Raw genomic sequence first — 24,830 nt, 5'->3', positions numbered from 1 at the left:
GCTGTAACTCTCCAATGGTTTGACTTTACCCCCAAAGGCACATTCTTCCATAAATGGCCAAGGCACATGGTCACAGTGTTGGCACTAATCAATGCTGCCTAAGGTACTATGCCTCCAGGTTACCCCATTTTCATACAAGACACACTGGTGTTCTATTTTCCACCAGCCCTGCCCTTGAAAACAAAATGTAGCACTTCTGAGTGCTACATCTAGCTTTATTAATCACGAACCTCAAAACTTGGGATCCCCTGTAAACTGGTGCTTAAGTTATTTAGGCATTTTGTCGCATCCCCCAAACTGCAAAACTGATACATGGAACCATCTGTTTGGAGTAAATTGGGCAAGGTGGGATTTTGAGTGCTGTTAACTAGGAACCGCAGTTTGATGTATCTCTTACTGTGCTATTGGGGAAGTGCTGTAAAGCTTGGGGCTTCTGCTGCAAAACTTTGGCACTGGTTTGGAGAGAACAGAACAACATTGGGTTTTGGGGTGACACCCATGACCCCCGGTTTGATGTATAAATTTCTCAATTCGGGGGTCACCGCAAAACATAGGGTTTGGGCTGAAAAACTCAACAAAATGATTGCAAAACGTTGGCACTGGTATGGAGGGGATTATAAATTTGGTCGTTTGTAGTCAATACACCAATACGCGGCAGATATGGAGTTGGAACCCATGCCTTTCTGCGAATAATTGTCAAGAAGGAATGGGATCAATGAGTATGGCATTATACACTGGTTCTTAACTCTTAGTTAATAATAATAATAAAAAAACACAAGTTCGAAATCCGCTTTATATCTACTTTTTGCTATCAATCCTCACCACGCTCGTGAACAATTTAACCACCTTTTTTTTTAAAGAAAACACCTGCAGCCATAACAGACAAATAGACTCATCTAGTGAGTAAAGGACTGTGGCAGCATTAAGATTCTTCTCACGGCCTTTTACGCCCACTATCCTTTCGTCGCATATGGAGGGTTATTAACGGGGTCGGAAGTGGATGTTGTATTTTTTCTTTTCTTTACCTCTTTGGATAGCGGCGGAAAATGTTGGAGGGACAGCGGAAGTTGATTCTCCGCACGGAGGCGGATAACCGGAAGTACTTGGAAAACAAGGCGGAACTGAGGAGCTGCACGTGGGATTTCTCGTGGCCTGCGCCGTTCAGAATGGGGCGTTCGGGCAAGCTACGGTCTGGCTCTGCCAGTAAACTCAAGCGCTGGCGCAAGGGGCATAGCAGCGACAGTAACCCGGAGGGGAGACGCTACCGCCTGGCTGCCCGGGGTCGCTTGCTCGCTCCCCGATCCGGTATGTGCGGCCACGATAAGTGGGGGAATAGAATGCACTTCTAGGAGGAGGTGGGATCGGAATAGAAGGGCTTCAGAGAGAGTGAAATCTGCTACAAGGGCTTATAGAGTTATGGGGTTGAAGAAAAGCATTCTTCACCCGGAGAAATGAACTTTGTTTAGTTATCCTACATTATTGAACGTTGAAACCGTGGAACTGCCCGACATGAATGAATTCCTGTACCCACCCTGTGTGATATAGCTGGTGTCAGCATCTTATGTGCCCCATAGCATAATACAAAGGACAATAAGTATATCTTTTCTCCTATTAAGTGTGACATTTCATTTTCCACAGCGACCCTTGTTGCTATGGATGAAGTACTGCTGCTTCATTGATGGTTAAGTTGGAATAAGTAATAGGATACTTGTGCATACTTTGATACCAAGCCAGTGAGTAGCTATCTAAAGCCGTGGCCAGCCTGTTGTGGATTAATCTCCTTTCTGGATTGTCTGGAAACAACTTGGCTTGTCATTTGTGACTTTCTTGGTAGGCCTTATATGGACAGAAACCCCATAGCAATCCGTTATGAAGTGTGTTCCCTCCCCAGTGTTGAAGGTCTGTCTTTCCCTTACAGAAAACAGTAACCTGACTGTGGATGCTCTGAAACTGCACAATGAACTGCAGTCCTCAGGACCCCTGCCTGCCTCACGGGATGGGGAAGGGAGTCAGCTGCGCATGGAGGAGGATGACAATGCCGAAACTGCTAAGACCCACAAATCTTCAGCCACCTTCCTGAGTGGACTGAGTGACTGCACCAGCCTCACCTTCAGTAAAGTGCAACGTTTCTGGGAGTCCAACTCTGCTGCTCACAAGGAGGTATTTGAATGCCAGCTCCTAGGAAGTCACAAGGGCAGTGAAAGGGAGGGCATAGAATATTGGGGGTAAGCACGTAGAGGAAAAAGTCAGTTTGTGACTGTAAGAGGAGATGGAATGGAAGAGAGGCCAGCAGAGAAGAAAGTGGGTAAACAATACATTAGAAGGAACGGAGAAAAGTGGATACCAAGCAACCAAAGTGATAGACTAAAAGAAGTAACAGCAGTCAACTGACAATGTGTCACACAAGCAGCAGATACTGGTATGTTGTTAGCTCATTGTTAACTGCCCTAAAGCTACAAGATTAATAAGTAATAATCATATTCATAAGAGTGGCCAGTCTGCCTCTCTCTGTTCATAACTGAGAACTGTGTGCACTATATTCGTTATTCAGGATTGAACAGTTTGTAGTTGATGGCTGTCTGGTAATAATGTAAGAGATGGATCCTCAGAGGCACATTATGAATGCACTGGCTTCCTGCTACATATTGGGGGCACTTTGGCGCCTTCATTGTTCTGAGGGAAATGGAGAAAGAATTGCTATGCCATTTTGGAAATTTAAAGCAGAACTTGAATTCATACTTAGATTGCAGGAATGAGAAAAGTGGGCATTGTGTCTCCATTTCCAGATTGAAGGAGCAAGTGAAATGAATGTCAATCTACCACTCATCTCCCTGGATCTCTAGTTCAGACACAACACTCCTACTCTCATGTCAGCTCAAGAGATGCTGAAAGCCCAGCACAGTGGTTATAGATAGCTGGTCTGCTCTTCCAGCTATTTGCTTATCTATGTTGAAATCATGCTGACCAGTAATCAGTGGTGGAGTTTTCAGTCTCTCCAGGAAGCATTCATAAGGATGGACAACAATACTTGCATGTAGCCGTTGGGGTGGCATGCTGTGAGGGAATGTTAAATTAATTAGGTGGGCTTTAATTTGAACTCTCACACTTGGATTCTTTGATAGATATGTGCGGTATTGGCTGCTGTCACCGAGGTGATCCGAGCACAGGGTGGCGTAGAGAGTGAGACAGAGTATTTTGGTGCATTGGTAAGTACCAGTACTGTGAAATGAGGCAGGCAGGAGCTACCTAGAGGTTTCTGGTCACTGATGTGTACAGTTGAGTGTGGTTACCAACAACTGCTGTGATCGCAGTACCATCAATAATCCCAATAAACAAACAGACTTGACCGTCATAGGGCAAATAGCAGACAGGAAGTAATGGCAAGACCTTGTAGCATTTGCATGAACAGTTTATCTTGCTTCCCTTCATGCTTTTTACTTATTTATTTTATTACTACATTTGCATCTTGCCCTTCAAGGAAAATTTCCAGGGAAGCTTACATAAAATTCAGTAAGCACAACCAACACCAATCCCACTGCATGAAACAATTCCATACACCAGTTGGAGTGATGATGGTGAGATAAGGCTCCACTTGATATGCACTCAGCCTAGGGAACAGGGAAATAAGCCACTAAGAAAATTGCAAAATGGTGCATCCATAGCCCACCCATGGTAGCAATTGCAGAGGGAGCCAATGAACTCATGATAACGATTGAGCCCCACAACACAGCCCTCGTCTATATTTCTGACATTCATATACTAGTGGTAGCGTGCTATGATTCAGTGCTCCTTGCAGCATATCCTGCATTTTATCATAACAATATGGGAGGTGGGGGAAGATTTTCACATGAGCCAGCACAGGCATCCCCAAACTTCGGCCCTCCAGATGTTTTGGACTACAATTCCCATAATCCCTGACCACTGGTCCTCTTAGCTAGGGATCATGGGAGTTGTAGGCCAAGACATCTGGAGGGCCGCAGTTTGGGGATGCCTGAGCCAGCATATGGCCAGGTTGTTGTTGCCATTATTATTATTTAATTAAATTTGGATACTGCCCTTCATCTGAAGATCTCAGGGTGGTTCATAGCATAAAAATACAGAATAAAACCACAAAGTACACAATAGAAACATAATAAGAGCAAAACCAAACCAATAACCTAAAGGTGCTCCTTTAGACTTCAAGATGCAATCCCAGGGAGTCCAACATCCTTTCTGATTACTTCCCTCCACCATACTATGTCTCCTCAGATGACTACTCTGGAAGCTGTGGAATCTCCAGAGTCCCTGGCTGCTGTTGCTTACCTGCTGAATCTGGTGTTGAAGAGGTGAGTTCTAAGAACGTGAGAAAAGTACTTCTGGACCAGACCAGTGGCCCACGTCAGGATGCTTTAGAAAAGGATTAGAACAATTGAGGATGCAAGCATAACCTTCAATGCTATCTTGACTATTTCCCAGACAAAGGCTGATCTGGGAAAGGATGAATGTGTTGGGCCCTGTTGTGAATCCATTTACACTCTTGACCTCTTTTTTTCTTGTATTCTGGCAATGAATCCCCTATAAATATCTTTCCTCTTTGTGTTGCTGTTTAATTGATTGACACATTCATATGATGTGTTACTGAAATAAAAGTTCCCTAGCAATTTTTTGCACCTGACCTTTTAGGGGTCAGCAAACTTTTTTAGCAGGTAGCCAGTCCATTGTCCCTCAGACCTTGTGTGGGGCCAGACTATATTTCGGAAAAAAAATATGAACGGATTCCTATGCCCCACAAATAACCCAGAGATGTATTTTTAAGAAAGGACACATTCTACTCATGTAAAAACACACTGATTACTGGACCGTCTGTGGGCCGGATTGAGAAGGTGATTGGGCCGCATCCGGCCCCTGGGCCTTAGTTTGGGAACCCTGTTTTAAACTGTCCTTAATGCTAAAAAAATCCTGAATCTATTAGACATTCATTTTCTGGTATCTTTTCTGCAGCCCTGATCACTCAAGCACTTCTGTGAACATTTACCACTTCACTATATCTCTGTTTAGATAAGATGACCAGAACTCCCCACCATGACCCAAGTGTGGATGTTGTTGCTCTTACACTTGACAATGGATAACTGTGCAAGTGATGAAGTGCAATATCTGGTCTGGGCCTTTGGTGACTCTCTTGTCTTTTGAAACAGGGTGGGTGATTCATGGACTGGGAGTGTGGTACAGGGTGCTACCAAACTAAGCCTAGCTGCAAGAGAGTAAAGTTCATTGAAAGCAAAGGGTAGTGGAATATAGTCATACTTTGGATCTTGAACGCCTTGGCTCCCGAACAAATTGGGTCCCGAATGATCGAAACCCGGAAATGAGTGTTCTGGTTTTCAAACGTTCTTTTGGAAGCCGAATGTACAACGAGGCTTCCGCGGCCAATCAGAAGCCGCACTTTGGTTTCCGAACATTTTGGAAGTTGAACAGACTTCTGGAACGGATTCTGTTCGACTTCTAAGGTCCGACTGTACTTGCTATTGTTTCTGCCTCACATTGATGCCTCCTCCTATCTCTTAACTCCCAAATAGGGTACCAGGTCCTGTGCTGATCAAGAAGTTCTCTGATACATCAAAGGCCTTTATGGGGATCTTAGGCTCCCAAGCCTGTGGAGACTCCACCTCGGCCCTGCGCTGGGTAAGTGTTTCAGGAGAGGACTAACTGTGGGGCAGGAGGGACACCTGGATATTGGGTGTGGGCAGCTGTTGTGATTAATGGAATCCTTTATGTAGTGTGATGTGCACTTGTGATTGTATTGTGAAATCCCTTTGAGACGCTTCATGGGAAATAATGCAGAAATGAAATAAAAATGAATAAAAAATGCATGTTCAGGAGTCAGGGGCCATTCTGCATAGCTTCTTGGTTTATTGCTTCTCACCCCACGACCCCCACAAGCAAGGTGTGTGGAGCAGTGCTGGGTTGAATGAATCCTGTTGATAGGCTTAAAGATAAAGGACGTAGTTAGTGGTGTCAGATGCAGCAGAAATTTTAAACTGAACCCCTGGCTTAAGGGCTCACTAGTGTATATGCAAGGATGTTTCTTGGTATAGTGATAGCACTCTATGTCCATCCTTAACCTGTCTCTCTCCTTTCAGGTGCTCTCCTGCCTAGCTACATTGCTGCGAAGACAGAACCTGGTAGCTTGGAATTACTCTGTGACGATGCAAGTTTTTCATGGCCTTCTCAGCTTTTCTGTCCATGTCAAGCCCAAGGTGAGTTCACATCACCTACCCTGCTCAGCACAGTTTCACTGCACTTGGCAGCATGCACCCCAATGCTGCCACAGTAACTTTCGCTTTTGTTTCATCTGTTAAATGTATGTCCCACCTTTCCATGTGGAATGGCTATGGGGGCTAACAATAAAGTGTAACGAGAGATGTAGCTCATTTCCAGTATGTAACTGCTTGGAGTTGGGCATGAAGTACAGCCCAGCTCACCACCTTCTCTGCCTCCCCTTTCCTCGGTTGCAGGTTCGCAAGGCTGCTCAGCATGGCGTTTGCTCCATCCTGAGAGGTAGTGAATTCCTCTTTGGGGATGGGGCTCCCTCACATCACCCAGCTGCATCTTCTGCTGCCAAGTTCTGTGTGCAAGAGATTGAGAAAGCTGGAGGTATTGGAGACGGGAAATTCATGAGTTGTGTTTTATTAATATTTGCAAGCTGCTCTGGGACAAATCTCCCTGAAGGGTGGGCTGTGAGATTTATAATAATAAACTGTGTTGGAGAAGGTAGCAGTGCTAGACCTCTTTGGTTTTCCAGGTGCCAAAGAGGCCACAACCACTCTTCATATACTCACTCTGCTGCGTGACTTGCTGCCCTGCCTGCCTGCCCCATCTGTCAAATCTTCCTGCGAGACCCTCCTTCGAGTTATGACCCTCAGCCATGTGGTGAGCTCTCTTCTGTTGGTTAACAGTGGCTTTGTGGCGCTGCCTCTGCTCTGGGGATGCCACACCGCCCAGTGGGGAGAGCCAACATGCTTCAGTAAGAATGAAAGCATGAATAGTCTTTGTTTGTTACCAATGGGGGCTTGGTATGAATTACCTATGTACCTAAAGTCCCTCTTGAGGATGGGAAATAATTGCCCTGTCATTTTAGGAGGGGCACTTCATTACCATATTTGGCACATAGGCTTTTGTGGGAGAGCCAATGTGTCTGATGCTTTTAAAAGAACTTATTTTTACACATCTTCTCTCCTCCCCCCCCCAGCTAGTGACAGCATGTGCTATGAAAGCTTTCCACAGCCTCTTCGTTGCCCAGCCACCCCCATCCTGCCTGCCAGCTGAACTCAATGCCCAGATCATCATGGTGAGTACTGTAAGAGTCAGACTAGATGAATGGAGGGTGTAAAACCAGCCCTGGGGGCTCAAATATTTAGTTATTTGTTTTGGTACATATATATCCCACTTGTCAAGGCAAAAACCCTTCTCAAAGCAATTCACAAGCTAGTATCAATACAACTTTAAAACAATGCAGATTCAGTAAACAACCAATAACGCTATCTATTCTGCTTTACCAGGCCCTATATGACTATTTACCCAGTGAAAATGACCTGCAGCCTCTGCTGGCCTGGCTATCTGTCATGGAGCGGGCACATGTCAATCTGGCAAAGTAAGGAGGAGAGTCGTGGGGGAGATGGATGGGTGGTGTTGGGTCTACTCCCCAGCTGGTCCATAACAAAAAGTCTCTCCATTCTTTAGGCTGCAGTGGGATCTGTGCTGGGCTCACCTTTCCCGCCTCTTCAGTGCGGCAATGAACTGCTTCCTTTCTCCTCACACACAGGTGGCAGCGGCTGCTGCTCAAACCCTAAAGGTACTGTCCTATCTTTACTCCCACGTGTACCCATGTAGGGCTGTCAAGAATTGTGTGCTGCTGAAATAAAGATTTGTTTGGCATTTCAGTGAAAGTAAGCGACCCCACTCTCCCCAAAAGTCCTCTTTGTGAATACACACCTACAGAGAACTTTTGCATTGCCAGCTTCAGTTCAACCCCGGGATGTAGCAGAATACTTGGCCCTACAGCCAGCTTGCTGCAAGCAGTGATTGGCACTCACCGAAAGCCTGCTTTAAGCAGGCATTGGCTGTGCTGGTGGGGAACTCCTCAGCACAGTCCGTCACTGCAGGCTTGCTGCATAGCCAGTCAGCTGACAGCAAGTTTCTCTTGTCAAGGAACAATTGGAGCACTTTAATGCTCCTGATTCTTTGGCATCTATGTCACCGTGTTGGCAAGAGGGCATGGTTTGAGGAAAACTTGTCTCGTGGGCCCAATTGGGACACATGCTGGACTTTGCCCACCCTTGCTGTAAGGAGAGTGGGCTAGTGCTAAAGCTCTCTCTCTGTGTGTGTTTGCCTCTTCTTGTAGGTCTTGCTTAATGAATGTGTGGCCCCCCACATGGCAGAGCTGGGGCTGGTTTCCTCTGCCACCCCCTCTGGATCAGCTGCTCACATCTGCAAGATGTTCAGGTAGAAGAAGTGGCCCAGTGGGTTGTGGGAAAGAGGTCAAAATCCTGGTTTTGAAAGGCTGCGTGTCGAATAGCTATTTGCTTTCCTCCTTGTAGGGCAGTGGAAGAGGGCTTGACATACCGGTTCCATGCGGCATGGGCCTCCGTGTTGCAGGTTCTGAAGACTTTCTTTGAAGTGTGTGGGCATCAGTGCCATCTCACCATGTGTAAGGTAAAGGAGTTTCTGTGGTGACCGAGCCCTGTTCCACAAGAGACAAGAAGGGGATCTCCATGGCAAAAGAACATTTGGACACTGGGGCCCCGCAAACGTCTGAGATGCATTGTTGCTAAACTTTTCTAGAGCTCTTAGGACCTTGAGCTGGAGATTTGTGGGTGCATAAATGTGTGCATAAATGTGTGACGACAGAGGACAAGATGGTTGGACAGTGTTCTCGAAGCTACGAACATGAGTTTGACCAAACTGCGGGAGGCAGTGCAAGACAGGAGTGTCTGGCGTGCTATGGTCCATGGGGTCACGAAGAGTCGGACACGACTAAACGACTAAACAACAACAACAACAAATGTGTGTTATGCAGTGGATATAAAGAAGTCAGTGATAGGAGTCATTATAAGAGGGTAGGCTGTTTTATAACACATGCTTGCTTGTGTGATGCTCTCTTTCGTTTTCCTTTTTCTTCAGTGCTTACAGTCCTTAGCTGACCTGCGTGGCTCCCCACACTTTCCTCACACTGTGCTGCTCGACCAGACTCTAGGGGCTGCAGTGACCACTATGGGCCCTGAGGTTGTTCTACAGGCTGTGCCCCTGGATATTGATGGCACAGAGTGAGTATAATCTCTGCCTTTCTGGGTTTCTGATGTTTCTATGTTTCTATACCTTCCCATAAGACAACCCCAGCTGGATCAAGCCATCTAGTTCAACATCCGCAGTGGCCAGAGGCAGATTCGAATTGGATTTCGCCACCACCTGAATATGTGACTGTCTGAATGGGCATCTGCATCAGGGTTCATATGAAAAGAAAAGTTGGGATCCCATACTTTTCCATTAATTTGGAACACTGTTGCATGTTGCAAACTCTGTTTAGAAGAGATTAGCAAAATCGCATTTGAATCTGCCTTTGCCATTTAGTTGGATGCTCCAAGAACAGAAATTCTTGGACATGATTGTAGGCTGAACTGGGTGTTTACTACTTGGGCCTTTCACACCTCCACTGTCTTAGGGCATTGTTGTAGCTGAAATTACTTGCAAAGGCACATCAGCACCAAAATCCAGCATACCCAGGTACATTGCTTCCCCAATCCTCGTAATGTTGTCATTTGTTCTCTCTTCTGCTTCCTCCACAAGGGAGACACTGGATTTCCCCCGTAGCTGGCTCCTTCCTGTACTCCGAGACAGTATCCGAGATGCACCCCTTGCCTTCTTCTCCAGTTACTTCCTGCCACTGGCTGCCACTCTAAAACACAGAGGTAACTGACAATGTAGATGGGCAAGACCATGAGCACGTACAAGCAGACCTGAGTGTTGGACCTTAAAAGAGCACGACAACAGCTCCATCTCTAGGGTTTAAGATTGCAGTAGAGCTGTGGTACATTCCACCTGGAGAATCCATCCGAAAATCTACCATACCAGACTCCCAAAACAAAATACAGCTTCTAATGAGATTTCCCCTACCCCTCAGCAAGTACCAGATTTGGGGTATTTGGGCATACAGAATGAAAAAAATACAGATGTTAAAGCTCCATGTTTGAAGTCTCAGTCTTGGGATTTAGTTATAGTCCATTGCTGCACACCAGTACTGTTTGCATTCAGCAAGCAGAAATTCATCCTTTGGGTCTGCACCAATTGTGGCTTTGGATACGGGTTAGATCTGCACAAATATATGGGTCAACTATTGTATGGAGTACATCATGACAGCAGTTGCCTGTTAATTTCATGAGATTTTGTATAACATGCAAACTCCAGGTGTCCTGCAGGCAGAGTGTATTGATTTGCCCCTTAGGTTAACTTATTCATATATATTAAGCTACAGTCACAGGCCTCTTTCTTCCCTTTCTCCAGCCACAGAGCTTGCCGAGGCTAAACGGCACTTAGAAGCCAAGATCTATGATACACTGCAGTGGCAGGTGAGGCAGCACCCCTACAGTTTTGCTTTGCTTGTTTTCTGCATCTAGGACTGGGACCCTGTGCTTATGAGGTTTGGAGTGTAACACTGTGGTTCGTAACAATGCTGCTTTCTCTGTCTTTCAGATCTGGACCCTTCTGCCTGGTTTCTGTAGCCAGCCTACCGATGTGGTATCCTCCTTCAAAGGACTGGCACGTACTTTGGGCATGGCCATCAGCGATCGTCCTGATCTGCGGCTCATCGTGTGCCAAGCTTTGCGCAGGCTAATTAACAAAGGCTGTCAAACAGGTAAGATCTGTCTTTGGAAGTGACCATTGCTCAGTTTACTCTAGCCAAGTCACTGTGCCTGGAGCTGTTTCTGGACTAATTCTGCTTCTTGCTGAGGATGCAAGAGTGGAGAAAGGGGTAGAGAGCCTGGCAGGAGCCCTGCTGTCAATTCCAACATATTGAAGCATGCTTCACCAGCAACATCTTTCTTTCTTTCCTTCTCTTTGCAGAGGCCGAGCGTGCTGAAGTCAGGCGTTTTGCAAAGAACTTCCTGCCCATTCTATTCAATGCGTATAGCCAGGAGGGTGGTGCCAGTGAAAGCCCTGTACAGCGGCGCTCTGTGTTGGACACTATCCGGGCCTACTTGACTGTGACAGAGCCAGAGGTGAGCAAATCTCTGTGAACGAGACTAGACTTCTGAGATCATCACCACTTGCTTTGTCATTCTACCTGCATGGCAACCTTTCCTCTAGAAAGTGGGAAGCCAGCAGGGTTACTAGTTTCCAAATTCTCAAGATTTGATTTTCAGGGCTAATTTTAAACTTTGTTTAATATTGTGTTTTCATTGTTGTAACCTGTTCCAGGCAGGACCTTGGAATGAAGGGTGAGTAACAGATTGTAATAGCAATAATTATCAATTATCTCATGTGGGCCGGCTCTATAAGTGAACAGCATTGCTAAGAACAACAACAACAACAACAACAACAACAATTTGTATGCTGTCCATTTGACTGGGGTGCCCCAGCCACTCTGGGCAGCTTCCAACAACCACAGCAAAACATCAATCCTTAAAAACTTCCCTATACAGGGATGCTTTCAAATGTCTTCTGAAAGTCAAATAGTTGTTTATTTCCTTGACAGCTGATGAGAGGGTATTCCACAGGGCTGGCACCGCTACCAAGAAGGCCCTCTGCTGGTTCCCTGCAACTTCACTTCTTGCAGGGAGGGAACTGCCAGAAGGCCCTTGAAGCTGGACCTCAGAGAAGGGCCATTCTCCTTATTTTAGCCTCTTAATACAATTAATATATTTTTGTAGTGATAAAACAGGATGGATTGATGGGCAACAGTCTATACACATAAAAGACATTTTCCTTTTCTGTTGTAAGTCTCGCATATTAATATAAAAGCAGGTGGGTGGATGTGCAGAACACTGACTATCAGCTCAAAATGAAAAGCCCTTTGCTAGAAAGGCTTCTCACCTGCCGCTTTGGAATGTTCACTCTTCAAGGTCATAGCAGGGAACTGAAAGACTGCAGTGTTTGCTAGTATGGCTTCCAAAAGCACAAGTCAAAATGCTATTTAACCCTGAAGTGTTCACGCAGGTTTTATAGCTGAGTTCTCTTAGGCCTGAGTTCTCTTAGGTCAGATCCAAGATGGTTTGCACTTCTGCTTGCTTCAGACCAACTGGATACAAGCTGGTCACATCTCTAAGGTCTGCCAGTGCTAGGAGAGAGAGGGGGGATGTGTCTGTAGCTGGATGGATCTCAAACATTGGGGGGGGGCAGGCCTTTCTCCATCAGGCCTAGGAGAATGGGGCCCTGACTGATTATACCTACAAAAACTGAGGCTGCTCAGTTTAGTGGTTTTTGTTGGGGCAGGGTGCTACTGTTATTGATACTGATTTTTTTTGTATCCTTTTAAAGATTTTATTATGGTTTATGAGGCAATTGTTCAATTTGTGTACTTTTTGATGTTTTATTTATTGTTTATGACTACGTTTGGTTATATTTGTAATTATGTGTTTTCCCATGCTGGGAACTGCCTTGCACGTGGTTTGAACTATGGAAAGGCAGCATACAAATAAAACAATGTACGTGTAGTGCAAAAGGGAAGCTCTGGGGATGACACACTCTTTATCTCTCTTGCAGATGGTGCATGCTTTCCTAGAGAAAGCTAGTGAGAAGCTGACCAGCTCTGATAGTTCAGAGTTCACCAGGTAAGGACACCCCAGAGTCCATCCTTTTCCATACAGTGGAGAAGAGTATCCTCAGATGGGTTGTGCTACCCACTTTTCTGTTACATAGGCCTATGTAAATCAATATTGTTTTCATCTGTTTGTGGAGTAAGCCCCTCTCTTGTCCCACACCTGTTAAGCTCCAGAGCACCTCATTGGAGGCCTGATTTTTTCCTCTGTTCCTCCCAGGTGCTCCCCTCTCCCTGCGAGTCAGAGAAGGCAGAGAGAGTGGGATGCACATTGCTTTTCCATTCCTGGCCCTAGTAATTGTGGAATCTTGTAGGTTTGCACTAATAAGTAGTTGGCTTTGTACTATTCCCAGGGAGAAGCAGAGTCCTAAAGATTAGCTTTTGTCTTCACGCTTGCTAACTGTGCCTTCCCTGTTGCAGGCTTTCTGTGTTGGACCTTGTTGTAGCCATGGCCCCTTACGCAGATGAGCCATCTCTGCATGATCTCTATAGCACCATCCAGCCCTCCTTACAGGTGAGCTGCCTTTCAGTTGGCTGTTGGAATGTATGCTGTAGAACATCGCAAGCTCCAGGCCTGCTAGCTTTGACCACCACAATCCCTGCTCTTCCTGAGAGTGCCATATTGACACCCTTAAAATCAGTTTAACTATTACATTTAGGGAGACAGTGTCTTAATCTGTTCAGAAGGAGGCTGCAGAGTTGTTTGACCTTATCCATATTACTTGCCTTCTTCTCCCCAAAGTTGTGTGGAAGCAGTAGGGCATATTTGTCTATGATCCATTGCTCTCCTGGTCAGGCATAATCAGATACTGTAATAACCTAGCTATCTGCTTTGGGCAACCCTATGGTCCTTGTTTCATGTTGAGTGCCTATCCTCTTGCATTTTCGTGGCCACAGGGGTAACCTCCTAGGTGTTTTCCCAGCTGTGTGGGAGCTGCTTATCCTTGAACATTTTCTCTGCAGCAAGGAGAATGTTCTGATGCTCCAACTGATGCTGATTCTGTGCAAAAGACTCATGTAATTGACCCTCACATTCCATACACTTGTGACATTTAAACAGTCTCTCAACCGCATGGAAACCACTGACAAATATTCAGCTCCTATGCAACTAAAATATCTAAAAGGGATTAATGGTCCTCAGGTCCCTTCTAACTTTGCAATTCTATGATTCTATAGATGGTTTCTAGAATACTCTCCCCCCCCCCTTTTCCATATTGTGCAGGCTGAGAGCCTCTGTTCTTGTGTGCATGCAGTTTGTTTTTGCTAACTAATTTGTCTGGTATAATCATCCTAGAACAAAGACCACAGGATACAGAAGAAGGCATATCGGGTGCTGGAGGAAATATGTGCCTCTGACAGACCTGCCTGTCAGAACTTTGTTAGAAGTCATCTGGAGGAGCTACAGAGTGCCCTACTAGGCTCTTTGCCCAGTGCCACTTCACCTGCCAAGAGGGTAAGGAAGATGTCTGGGGAGAAGACACTTGTTGCTTTCCCCCCTGTAGTGGGTAGGGTGCTGAAGCACGGGTGGTGATAGAAATAAGAGATTGCTCTGCCTGCCTGTCTCTAACTCCACACTCCCATTCTTTGTTCCCAGCCCCGTTTGAAGTGCCTCTTCCATGTTGTCAAGCAACTCGCAGTGGAGCATGAGGATTTTGTTACTGCCCTGGTGCCAGAGGTGAGCAGAAAAGGCAGTGGCAGGCAGGGTGCTGAAGGAATGGGGAAAGTAGGTGGGCATTTGTGTCCGCAGAAGATGGGGAGAAATAGTACTTCTGGGGCTAGACGTGGGAGCATGCATGGAACTAAATCTTCATCTCCAAACAGAGCCAAGTTATGGTACAAGTTCTCCTATATTCTGAATCCCCACATCTTTCTGGCCTATAAATGGAATTTTCTCCTCTCCTGCCTGCTGCAAACAAACTCAAGCCCTGTATAGCTCTGCAGCATGGTAATCCTCTCTCATTCCTTGCTTGCTTTGTTTCTTTTGCATTACAAACATCTTGTTCTCATGCTGTGAATAAGCTGTTGTAATTCAGAATTAGGAATTTTGCTTCTCCTACCATGCGATGAGGGAATAAATATATTCTCTCATCAGTGGAGGATGATACCCTATAGTGGGTTGCTGCTCCCACTTATTCTGACAGGCAGGGCATATGCAGTTTTGCCTTAGTCCCTGACAGCTGGAAGTTACTGCCAGTTTCTGACCTGCCTGCTCTGCAGTGCTCCATCTTCAGGTTCACCTGATTTGCTCTCTTTTTTAAAAGCAATAAACTAGAAAGGTTTTCTCCCTCCTTGAATCTGAATTAGATAGCAACTGCCTTTGTGAAATCCTCAGAACAAGAAGTTTCCTACTGCTGAAAGTGTTTTGTCTGTTGTCACACTTTAAAAAAAAATAGGTCAACTTGATGGCTGTAGTTTTTGTGCTTGGGAAAGTCATAGATTGGCTGGAGCTCTGATCTGGTAATGCATTTTAGACCAATGGCTTATATTTCAGTTCTCTCTGAAATCTGATGCTGATAATACAGTGATGTTGAAAACTGTGGGGCAGAGGTGGTACGGGGTGATGACAGGTACCTTTGTATTTAGGTCATACTCTGCACCAAGGAGGTGTCGGTGGGTGCCCGCAAGAACGCTTACAACTTACTTGTAGAGATTGGTCATGCTTTCCTGCGCTTTGGCCCCACACCAAACGGTGAGTCCTGGTTTGCCCACATGGGCTGTTTCCAAAAAGAGATGGAATTTGTTCCTCTGTGCCCCCTTTCTGTCAAAAGCTCTGTTGGCTCCTATATACACCTCTTCTATTTTTTACTACTGTACATTGCTTTGCATCTCTGCTTCATTTATTCCATTAATTTTAGTTAGCTCTCCTCTTATCACTGGTCCATGTAACTTCTTTTGAGTTTTTCCAGATTAGCCAAATTTTGCATTTAATTGCTGCATTGAGACCTGGCTGAACTTTGTGCAAACTGAAAATCTGTACATATTGATTTTTTTTGTGTGTAATTCTGTTTAGCAAAGGGCAGGGTACTGAAGTCTAACCACCTGACTACTAGAAATCCTCCTTAATCTCCTGTTTCATAGATCTTATCAGGCAATGCCTACACATTTTTCAGATTATCCTTGAATCATAAGTACTAGAATTTTAAATTTGGCATCTGATATTAAATTCCACACTAATTAAAGAAATGCAGGATTCACTTAGCCTAGCCGAGGCTTTGAATATCCCAGTCTTCCACCCTTGCACTGTATAAAGCAGAACTCATTTAACATTTCAGATTGGTTCCTGCTTTCAGAAGAAGTGTTTTCAGTAGGCAGAACATGGGGTTTTTCCTGTTCTTCCTAATTCAGTGTCTTATAACTGTTGCCTGTTCCCTTCCCAATATTGCCTATCTACTATTGATATCTGTACTTTTGTCTTTTTGGTCTTTGATATTCCAGCTTACTCAGAGACCTGGATGTTAGCATTGTCTCCATAGTGCCTGGGTTCCTCTTTTGAAAACCTTTCATTCACATTGGGTTTTCTGCATCATTGTAGCCATTTTTTTGGGGGGGGGCTCTTCAGCCCCAATGCTGCCTGTGTCGTATGGTTGGTATCATACTTTTAGCAGTTTCAGTGCAATAACCCTCAGCATTTATTCCCCCAGATGGAATGCAGCGATATCTCCTCCTGGTCTATGCGGGCTTGACGAGTTCAGTCACCATGATCAGTTGCACGGTGCTCGCTCTTGCCCGTTTGCTCTTTGAGTTCAAAGGTGAGAGATCTGAATGCAAAAAACTTGCTGGATAATGTTTATAGCCTCAGTAGTTTAGTACAGAATTCTCCTGCAATTTGCAGGCACCAAAAGTTGGGAGGCACCAAACAGCATTTGGAGACTGCCATTTGAACTGAGCTTATTGCTTGGATGGACATGCTAATGAATATGTCTAAGGGTGACATGAATGGTTGTATTTACTATCCTGAGCAGAGAGCTCTCTGCCCTTGGGGTTCCAATCACCACACCAGATGTAAGCGCTGTGAGGCCTGTGCTGGGTTGCTGCTGAGCAGGAAACTTGCTGAAAGTAATGAGAGCCCTCTGTTGTCTATCAGTAGAATCTGAAGAACTGAAGTATGTCTAAGATTAGCTTTACTCTACTGCAGAACACGTTGGGTCAGATGCCCTGGAGCAGCTCATGAAGCATGTCTGCCTCATAGTAGGCTCACGGACGCGGGATGTCGTCAAGTCAGCTTTGGGCTTCCTCAAGGTTGCACTCTTGCTCCTGGACACGGCACTGTTGAGTCGGCACTTGGAGACCATGGTGAGAAGAGGAAATGCACTAGGGCAGCCTGTAGGAAGGAAGGTTCTGGGAATAAGAGTAGCCTAGTTTGCGTAACTTAAAAGAGAGTGGTGCAGAAAGGTGCCTGAATTATTGGAACCTATTTCTGCCCACTGTCTGTCTAGTTCCTGACTCAGAGTTCATGGGTATATATTGGAATTAATGATCCACTCTTTTCCCAGCTTTGGTGAGGTGTTGTGCCACTTCTAGTTCTGTTGGGAAGCAGTAGAAGCCCGGGGAGGGGGGCAAGTTTGCACACATGCATGAGAGAGAGAACAAAGGGAATTGTATTTCATGCAAGGTTTGGTGGTGGTGGTGGGGGCATCAAAATTCTAAAGCTTGTGTTCTGCTTACAGTTAGAAGCCATAGGAGGATTGACAGACGACATGAGACGCCATTTCCGCATGAAGCTGCGAAACCTCCTCTCCAAAATGATCCGCAAATTTGGGTTAGTTCTGGGGTTAGAGGGAGGACCGGGGAGATCCCTTGTTGTGATGCTCAAGAAGGAAAAGTTCTAAGATCTATATCTGCTCACTCCAAAGCACTTGCTTCCTAGATGTGCTTTTCTTGAACTGTGCCATCTTGGATACAGCTTCATGCACACAAAACATACCTTGAGAGTGATGACCAAGCACTTGATAGTAGTCCAGATGTTCTGGACTCCAACTGACATTAGCTCTAACCAATATGGCCAAAGGTCTGGGATTAGCTGGAATTTTAGTCCCAGCAGTTGGAAGGCCACAGGTTAAGCACTGGTCTAATGGCTGTCTGACGTCTATGACTGGTAGTGGGGAATACGCGAGAGACTGATTTCTGTGACACTGGTCTTCCATCTCTACTTCCCAGGTTTGAGCCTTTGCAGGCGTTGCTTCCTGAGTCGTATCGCAAGGTGCTGTTGAATATCCGCAAGGCTGAGGCAAGGAACCGCAAGCGGCAAGCTGTGAAACGGGCAGCAGCTACTTCTGTAGAAGAAGGAGGACCATTGCAACGACCCATGGGGGAGAGGTATTGATGTAGTGCTGGTCTTTTGTCTTCATGTCATGCCATTGTTGAACCTAAAAGCTACAGTTTTTTAAGGCTAGAGCAGGAGTGATGTCTGCCATGGCAAGTGCGTTAGAAGGTGAAGTGTTCTTTATGTTCCTCTGCACCCTCAGTAAGTACTACTTGCATTGCCTCCTGCCTTGTTTACAGTATGGAGGAGGTCCTGGCAGACTCTGACTCTGACCTTGAAGGTGACATCAAGCAGCACAAAGGAAAAGAAACCAGGAAAGTGCTACGGCAACAAAGCCAGGCCTGGCTTAAGGAGGGAGAAGGCGATGAGCCCCTCAACTTCTTGGACCCTAATGTGGCACAAAGGGTTCTGGGTAAGGAGCAGTTTGACAGTGGCACAATCTGCCTTTTCAGTTTGGGGAAGGTGAGAGATCATTTATGCTGGGATAGAGGGGCTGTCCTATCTCCTTGTAAGTCTTTTGTGATCTTTTATGCAGCTACCAAACCAGGCACGGGCCAGGCTGCTAAAATCAGCCATGACTTCAAGGTATCAGCTGATGGCCGTCTTATTATATGTGAAGAGGAGGAAGAAGAAGAAGGGGCTAAAGGTACTGATGGATAGCCTAATGTATTCAGCTGGAAACTGGCCATCAGTGGTCTACAAACTATGGCTGGGCTTGGTATCCAAGCACTAGTTTCTGTTAACCAGCTGTGAAGTCCAGTTCCACTATGATAGTATCAACATTGTATACGTTTATTGATCCTCATACTGTTTGATGGAATTGTTGGAAGTTAGGTAACTTGGGCTTTATGTAGGCTGGTGAATATGTGATTTATTTGTTTTACTTTCAACATGTGATTCACTCTAGGGCTTTTGACACTTTTTATCCCTTTCAAATTAAGACTGTTCACTGTCTTCACATAAAATTATAATGTGCTTAAATATGTATTTATTTCAAACTATTTTTCTTCTATTAAAATAATTTAATAATTATAATGTAATAATATAATAATTTACTGGAAACATAAAGCAGTCCAATAAAACATCAAGCATACAATACAATGTAGGTGCCACCACAGAGAAAGCACTCGTTTCATGTAATCACAAATGGAGTTGGTTCCATAGGATGCAACACAAATCAGCAGCACCTCCTCCAAATATCTTAGGGAACATGTAAAACAGGGTCCCCAAACTAAGGCCCGGGGGCCGGATGCGGCCCAATTGCCTTCTAAACCCACCCGCGGATGGTCCGGGAATCAGCATGTTTTTACATGAGTAGAATGTGTCCTTTTATTTAAAATGCATCTCTGGGTTATTTGTGGGGCCTGCCTAGTGTTTTTACATGAGCAGAATGTGTCCTTTTATTTAAAATGCATCTCTGGGTTATTTGTGGGGCATAGGAATTCGTTCATATATTTTTTTCAAAATACAGTCCGGCCCCCCACAAGGTCTGAGGGACAGTGGACCGGCCCCCTGCTGAATTTTTTTTTGCTGATCCCTCTAAAATATGTTGCTCAGGGCTTACCAGCTGTTAAATGTTAACACAACCTACATTGTTTCCTTGTAATAAAAAACAGCAACCAAAATGTGTGTGGATTATTACAAAAATGAAGCACTAGCACTCTTTTTCAAAGAGTGTTCTGGTGTGCTTGTGGCATGATTGCAGTCCTGTCCATACTCTTCTGGGAGTAAGCTCCTTTGAACACTCTGGTGTTTGCTTCTGATTAAAGTTTTCCCATTTCAATGTGTAAAAACATATTGAGCAGCTGAAATGCACACTTTTAACTATAAATGCAAATGATTTTACAAAGATGTTTTATGTATTGTTCTCGCGCTGAATTTTGATTTCTGTTACAGGAGTGGATGAAGAGATGGCAGATCTTATGCAGGAAGTCGGGATCCGAAGTGTAAGTACTGAGACATGGGCAGGAGGGGGAAAATAGGAATTTCAAGCATTTTCTTTAAAGGCCCACACAGTTGCCAAGGTGAATTGCTTGCTGAAATCAAAGGGAAACTGAGCTTGACTGTCAAATACAGTTCTTGTTACCAAGTAGATAATGCAGGAAAGGGAGAAGGCCTTGGACCCTAGTGAGAAGCCTAATTTATGTAGCAAGTGCTGATGCTTGGAAACTCTGTTGCAGAAAAAGGCTCAAAAGCGCAGATTCCGAGAAGAAGCAGATGATGAGGAACCGGGCACTGATGCAAAACCACAGTATAAGGGTACGTGCTTTTTTCTGGGCTGGTGGTATGGACTTAGCTGCCTTACCACATTGGATACATATCCCTGTAATAGGGAAGGGAAAGAGAATGAGATGCTGCTTAAGGTTATTTATATACCACCATCTCTGAAAATTTCAGGATGGTATACAATGAAATGTTTACATAAAACACCATTAAAAAGAGTACAAAATAATCATTTCAATCAGCTGTATAGGCCTGCTGGCATAAGTAGGTCTTTGAGAGATGCCTGAAAGTCAAAAGCAAGGATACCTGCCAAATCTCTGCTGGAAGAGTGTTCCACACCATGGCCAACTTCTACTCAAGTCCAGTTGGACCTCTGAAACATGGGATAATGTGTTGTGCTTATCCTACAAAACCACTCAGTGCTATGTCTTGCTCCCAGTTAAACCTTAACACAGATAGCCCATCCACAGTATGCTTTCTCGTGCTGCTGAAGCACAACAATGTGGTGGGAGAAGTGTTTCAAACAGGCTGGCTGCACTTCAAGCATTGTTGGCTACAAGAAGCCTACAATTCAGTGGCGGACTGGGCAGAAACCTTGTTGTACAGCTGAGAGAAGCCTAGGAACTATTCCATTATTGTTTGTTCTTCACAGCTGGAGGTGTTGGAATCCATCGGCCTATTGGCAAGAATGCAGCACCTAGACAAGCATACAAGGCAAAGGTAAGATTGTGATGTGAATAGTTAGAACCTGGCATTGTTATAGCTCCCAGAAGTTGATTATTTGTATAGAGCCACTTTTTCCACATCATAGGAAGCCTTGTTTATTGGACTTACCAAGAAACTCAAGTACAGATTCATAGTATCAAAGTATGTTAAAAGATGTCTTGGTACAGACATTGAAGATTTCTTGTCTCCTATCAGAAAAGTTCCTTGACTTACCGTGTTTCTCCTAAAATAAGACACGTCTTATATTTATTTTTTCCTCAAAAAAACACACTATGGCTTATTTTCAAGGTAAGTCTTATTCGGGGGCTGGATCATAACAGGGAAATGATTTTTTATATTAATTTTACAGATGCTGTACAACAGAAATCACGTTTCTCTCTCTCAGGACTGATTAGCCAGATGCTGCCTGAGATCACAATTGGCTTTATCAAATAGCTGTTAAGTACTTTCCTTTGATGCCCAGATCTCATGGCTACCATAAGGTTTCTACCTTTCAGGACAAAGGCAAGGTGATAATAGGAAGTTGTCTTTATCTATCTCCTTAATCTCCTCTTTCATATGCATAACCTTTGAAGCCTAGGAATGCAAGTTGTCTGGGTCTCTCGGCAAAACGAAAAGGGAGGGGATGTCAGTTTTAAAAAAACCACCCGCGTGTCTGCGAGAGCTTGCTACTTTCCTACCGTAGCTGCAGTTTGCCTGCCTCGCTCTCTGTCTCGACCATCAAGAGGAAATCAACAGGCAACTCATGGCTGGGCACATACCGGTAGAATGGAAGGGGGAAAAGGTGGGGGGAAGCGAGAGGTGGGCTCTCTCTCTCTCTCTCTCTGTGTGTGTGTGTGTGTGAGAGAGAGAGAGAGAGAGAGAGAGAGACAGACGCACAGGGGGAGAGAAAGAGACGCGCACAGGGGGAGAAAGAAAGACGCGCACAGGGGGAGAGAAAGAGACGCGCACAGGGGGAGAGAAAGAGACGCGCACAGGGGGAGAAAGACGCGCACAGGGGGAGAAAAAGAGACGCACACGGAGGTCATTCACGAGGCGTCTTTAATCGCTCCTCTTTTCTTCTTCGTGCCTTCCTCTCCTCTCCACCGCAAATGCCACTTTTGTCCTCTTCACCAAGTAGCACTACGGCTTATTTTCGGGGTATGTCTTCTATTTTTCCAACGCATGGAAATCGTGCCATGGCTTATTTTATAGGCATGTCTTATTTTAGGAGAAACACGGTACTTATGGTATGGCAGTCTTCTACATAACACAGCATTCTCTTCAAAATAAAAAAATCCTTCCAGTAGCACCTTAGAGACCAACTGAGTTTGTCAAACTTAGTTGGTCTCTAAGGTGCTACTGGAAGGATTTTTTTTATTTTGTTTTGACTACGTCAGACCAACATGGCTACCTACCTGTAAACAGCATTCTCTTAACTCTCACCCAAAACACAGGGCTGCAGGCTGGCTCCCTTTTAAAGACGAATCTCTATATCTCTAAGCTAGATACAGAAGTCTGCATTTTTCCATGTCTTGCTTCCAGTCACTAAGCACTAATTCTCTTCTATTTCTACAGAAAGGCAAAGGTGATATCAAGAAGGGCCGCCTGGATCCTTATGCCTACATCCCACTGAACAGAGCCAAACTTAACAGAAGGTATGATATGGGGATGCTGTGGGGAGAGCATAGGAAGTTGCTTTTGCTGCAGAAGCAGGGCACCTAAATGCCTCTATGGGAGAACTACACACGTAGCTGCTGTGCTTATGGCAGTACTCATTCTAATCTCTTCCCTCTCTTTCTGGCAGGAAAAATGCAAAACTTCAGGGACAGTATAAGGGCCTGATGAAGGGGGCCCAGCGTGGTGCCCAGGCAGGCAAGAGGCATCGTAAGAAGCAGCCCCATGTCTGAAGAAAGCAGATCCCCTTGAAACTCCTCTGGGCTGCAGTTCCTGTCAAGGCAACCTGACTCTGGATCTGGTTGCTGCCACCTCACAACCTGAGCTGCTCTTTGGAAGTGGAATGAGATCACTAATTCCACACAGTTGCAGTGTATACTTTTCTCAGCCAAAAAACGGTGAAGATGTGTATTCTAGCCCAGACTCCCTTCTACTATTTATGGAGCTATGCAGTAGGGCTCTTCTCACCAGATGCTACTGCCATGGTTTTTTGCACAAATAGGCGTTCTTCATCTAGCCTTGAACTTTGTGCGAGAGAGAGAAGTTTAATGAACTTCTGAGCAATAAATGTAACCAATGGAAGTTGGTTGTGTAAACGCTGCTGTCCTCATCTGTCTACTTTTTCTGGCTTGAAAAGTGCCAGAACTAGCAACATAGTTGTGCTTTTGGGAATTATGCTAAACATTCTAGAAAGTTTAATGTTCTCTGCGTTTCAGGATTTATTATATGAGGAAAGTGACTGGTTGGTATTTGTGAAAATTAGAAAATAGTAGTATTATAGTCAGAGGTAGAAAGCTATGAGAAATTCTGAACCAAATTCCATGTGCCCATTTTATATGTTCTCTTGCTACATACATCCCAGTCAAGGAGTGTACCAGTCACAACACATGCACAGGGACAGAGCCAATGAATCCACAATGAGGAGAATGCCCACCCCACACACATGCAAAATCATGCCATAGTTCCTGCAATCAGTCCCAGTTGCTCAGGCAGCAACAACACACACCCCTTCACACAGTAAGTTTGAATCCTCACCTGCTGCTCACCAGTCTTAATCAACAAAACACAGAGCATCCTTAACTTCCTTCACTGATTAGGTAAAAGGTAAGGTAAAAGGACCCCTGGATGGTTAAGTCCAGTCGAATTAGACTATGGGGTGTGATGCTCAACTCTTTTGGGACAAGGGAGCCAGCGTTTGTCTGCAGACAGCTTTTCCGGGTCATGTGGCCAGCATGACTAAACTGCTTCTGGCACATTGGTACCTATTTATCTACTCTAGCTAGTATGCTTTTGAACTGCTGGATTGGCAGCAGCAGGGACAAAGCAACAGGAGCCATTATCTCCTTATCTACAAGCTGTCAATATAAGCTGGGGGTGGACCGTGAGTATACTGGCAAGGCAGACGTCGGGGAAAATAACCTCTGCAAAAGTTTGCATGGCAGTTCATGAGTCACTGACCAGAGCAATAATCACTCAACCCTTTCTTATTTCAAAGGTTGACAAGATCTACAAAAACCATAACGCACCAAACTATTTTTTTGATGCATGTGAGTCAGGGATGGGGTTGCCATTTAACATCTAGTTTGCAACACTGACATTTCATTTGAGACAATACATTTTTCAAAGCAGGCAGAATCAGGCAAATTTGGTGTGAGGGCTGAGCAGAGAATCCCTCCTTTTGTAGATGCTTGTAGTGGATGCTTTAATTGAGATCTCTGTATCGCAGGGGGTTGAACTAGATGATTCTATGATTCTATGAAATACTTAATCCTAAAAGCTATACTATAAAGATACAACTACTAACTGGAATAGTTCCAGTCGCATTACAGAAACAAGCACATCAGTTTACACTATTTTAATTCTAATATTTGGGTAAAAGATGTGTCTGCTTTCTTAGCTGATTTCTGTGTCTTGACTTACTGGGGAAGGCGCAAGAACAGTCCTGGCCTGCTTATTTTAATGGTTAGTTGGCAACCTTATTAGGACACCTACCAACTTGGGGGACCCAGGTGGCGCTGTGGTTAAACCACAGAGCCTAGAGCTTGCTGATCAGTCCTGCCAACCTAGCAGTTCGAAAGCACGTCAAAATGCGAGTAGATAAATAGGAACCGCTACAGCGGGAAGGTAAACGGTGTTTCCATGTGCTGCTCTGGTTTGCCAGAAGCGGCTTTG

At 44.9% G+C, this 24,830-nt stretch overlaps 1 protein-coding gene across 1 annotated transcript; it reads left to right on the top strand.

The window, feature by feature from the left end:
• Positions 1 to 1,086: 1,086 nt before the first annotated feature.
• Positions 1,087 to 23,258, top strand: RRP12 (ribosomal RNA processing 12 homolog). Its single transcript, XM_035133015.3, has 34 exons — positions 1,087 to 1,305; positions 1,919 to 2,160; positions 3,123 to 3,206; positions 4,249 to 4,325; positions 5,556 to 5,661; positions 6,120 to 6,236; positions 6,495 to 6,633; positions 6,782 to 6,909; positions 7,229 to 7,327; positions 7,539 to 7,630; positions 7,720 to 7,831; positions 8,381 to 8,481; positions 8,577 to 8,691; positions 9,160 to 9,302; positions 9,823 to 9,944; positions 10,537 to 10,601; positions 10,726 to 10,888; positions 11,098 to 11,252; positions 12,736 to 12,803; positions 13,211 to 13,304; positions 14,085 to 14,243; positions 14,385 to 14,465; positions 15,374 to 15,479; positions 16,432 to 16,539; positions 16,926 to 17,083; positions 17,458 to 17,549; positions 17,948 to 18,106; positions 18,293 to 18,465; positions 18,589 to 18,699; positions 19,950 to 19,999; positions 20,234 to 20,312; positions 20,929 to 20,996; positions 22,560 to 22,639; positions 22,789 to 23,258. The coding sequence occupies exons 1-34, from the start codon at positions 1,167 to 1,169 to the stop codon at positions 22,889 to 22,891; spliced, it is 3,888 nt and encodes a 1,295-aa protein (XP_034988906.3). The 5' UTR covers positions 1,087 to 1,166; the 3' UTR covers positions 22,892 to 23,258.
• Positions 23,259 to 24,830: the final 1,572 nt, after the last annotated feature.

The sequence above is a fragment of the Zootoca vivipara genome, chromosome 5 (genome assembly GCF_965207765.1).
Source record: "Zootoca vivipara chromosome 5, rZooViv2.hap1.1, whole genome shotgun sequence".
NCBI lineage: Eukaryota > Metazoa > Chordata > Lepidosauria > Squamata > Lacertidae > Zootoca > Zootoca vivipara.
The sequence above is the reverse complement of the archived record's forward strand: the minus strand, read 5'-3'. Positions and strand labels throughout refer to the sequence as shown.

Coding starts and splice junctions, on each gene's coding strand:
- RRP12 (XM_035133015.3), top strand. CDS start 1,167: ATGGGGCGTTCGGGCAAGCTACGGTCTGGCTCTGCCAGTAAACTCAAG. Junction 8,482..8,576: donor CACATCTGCAAGATGTTCAG/GTAGAAGAAGTG, acceptor TCCTCCTTGTAG/GGCAGTGGAAGAGGGCTTGA. Junction 8,692..9,159: donor GCCATCTCACCATGTGTAAG/GTAAAGGAGTTT, acceptor CTTTTTCTTCAG/TGCTTACAGTCCTTAGCTGA.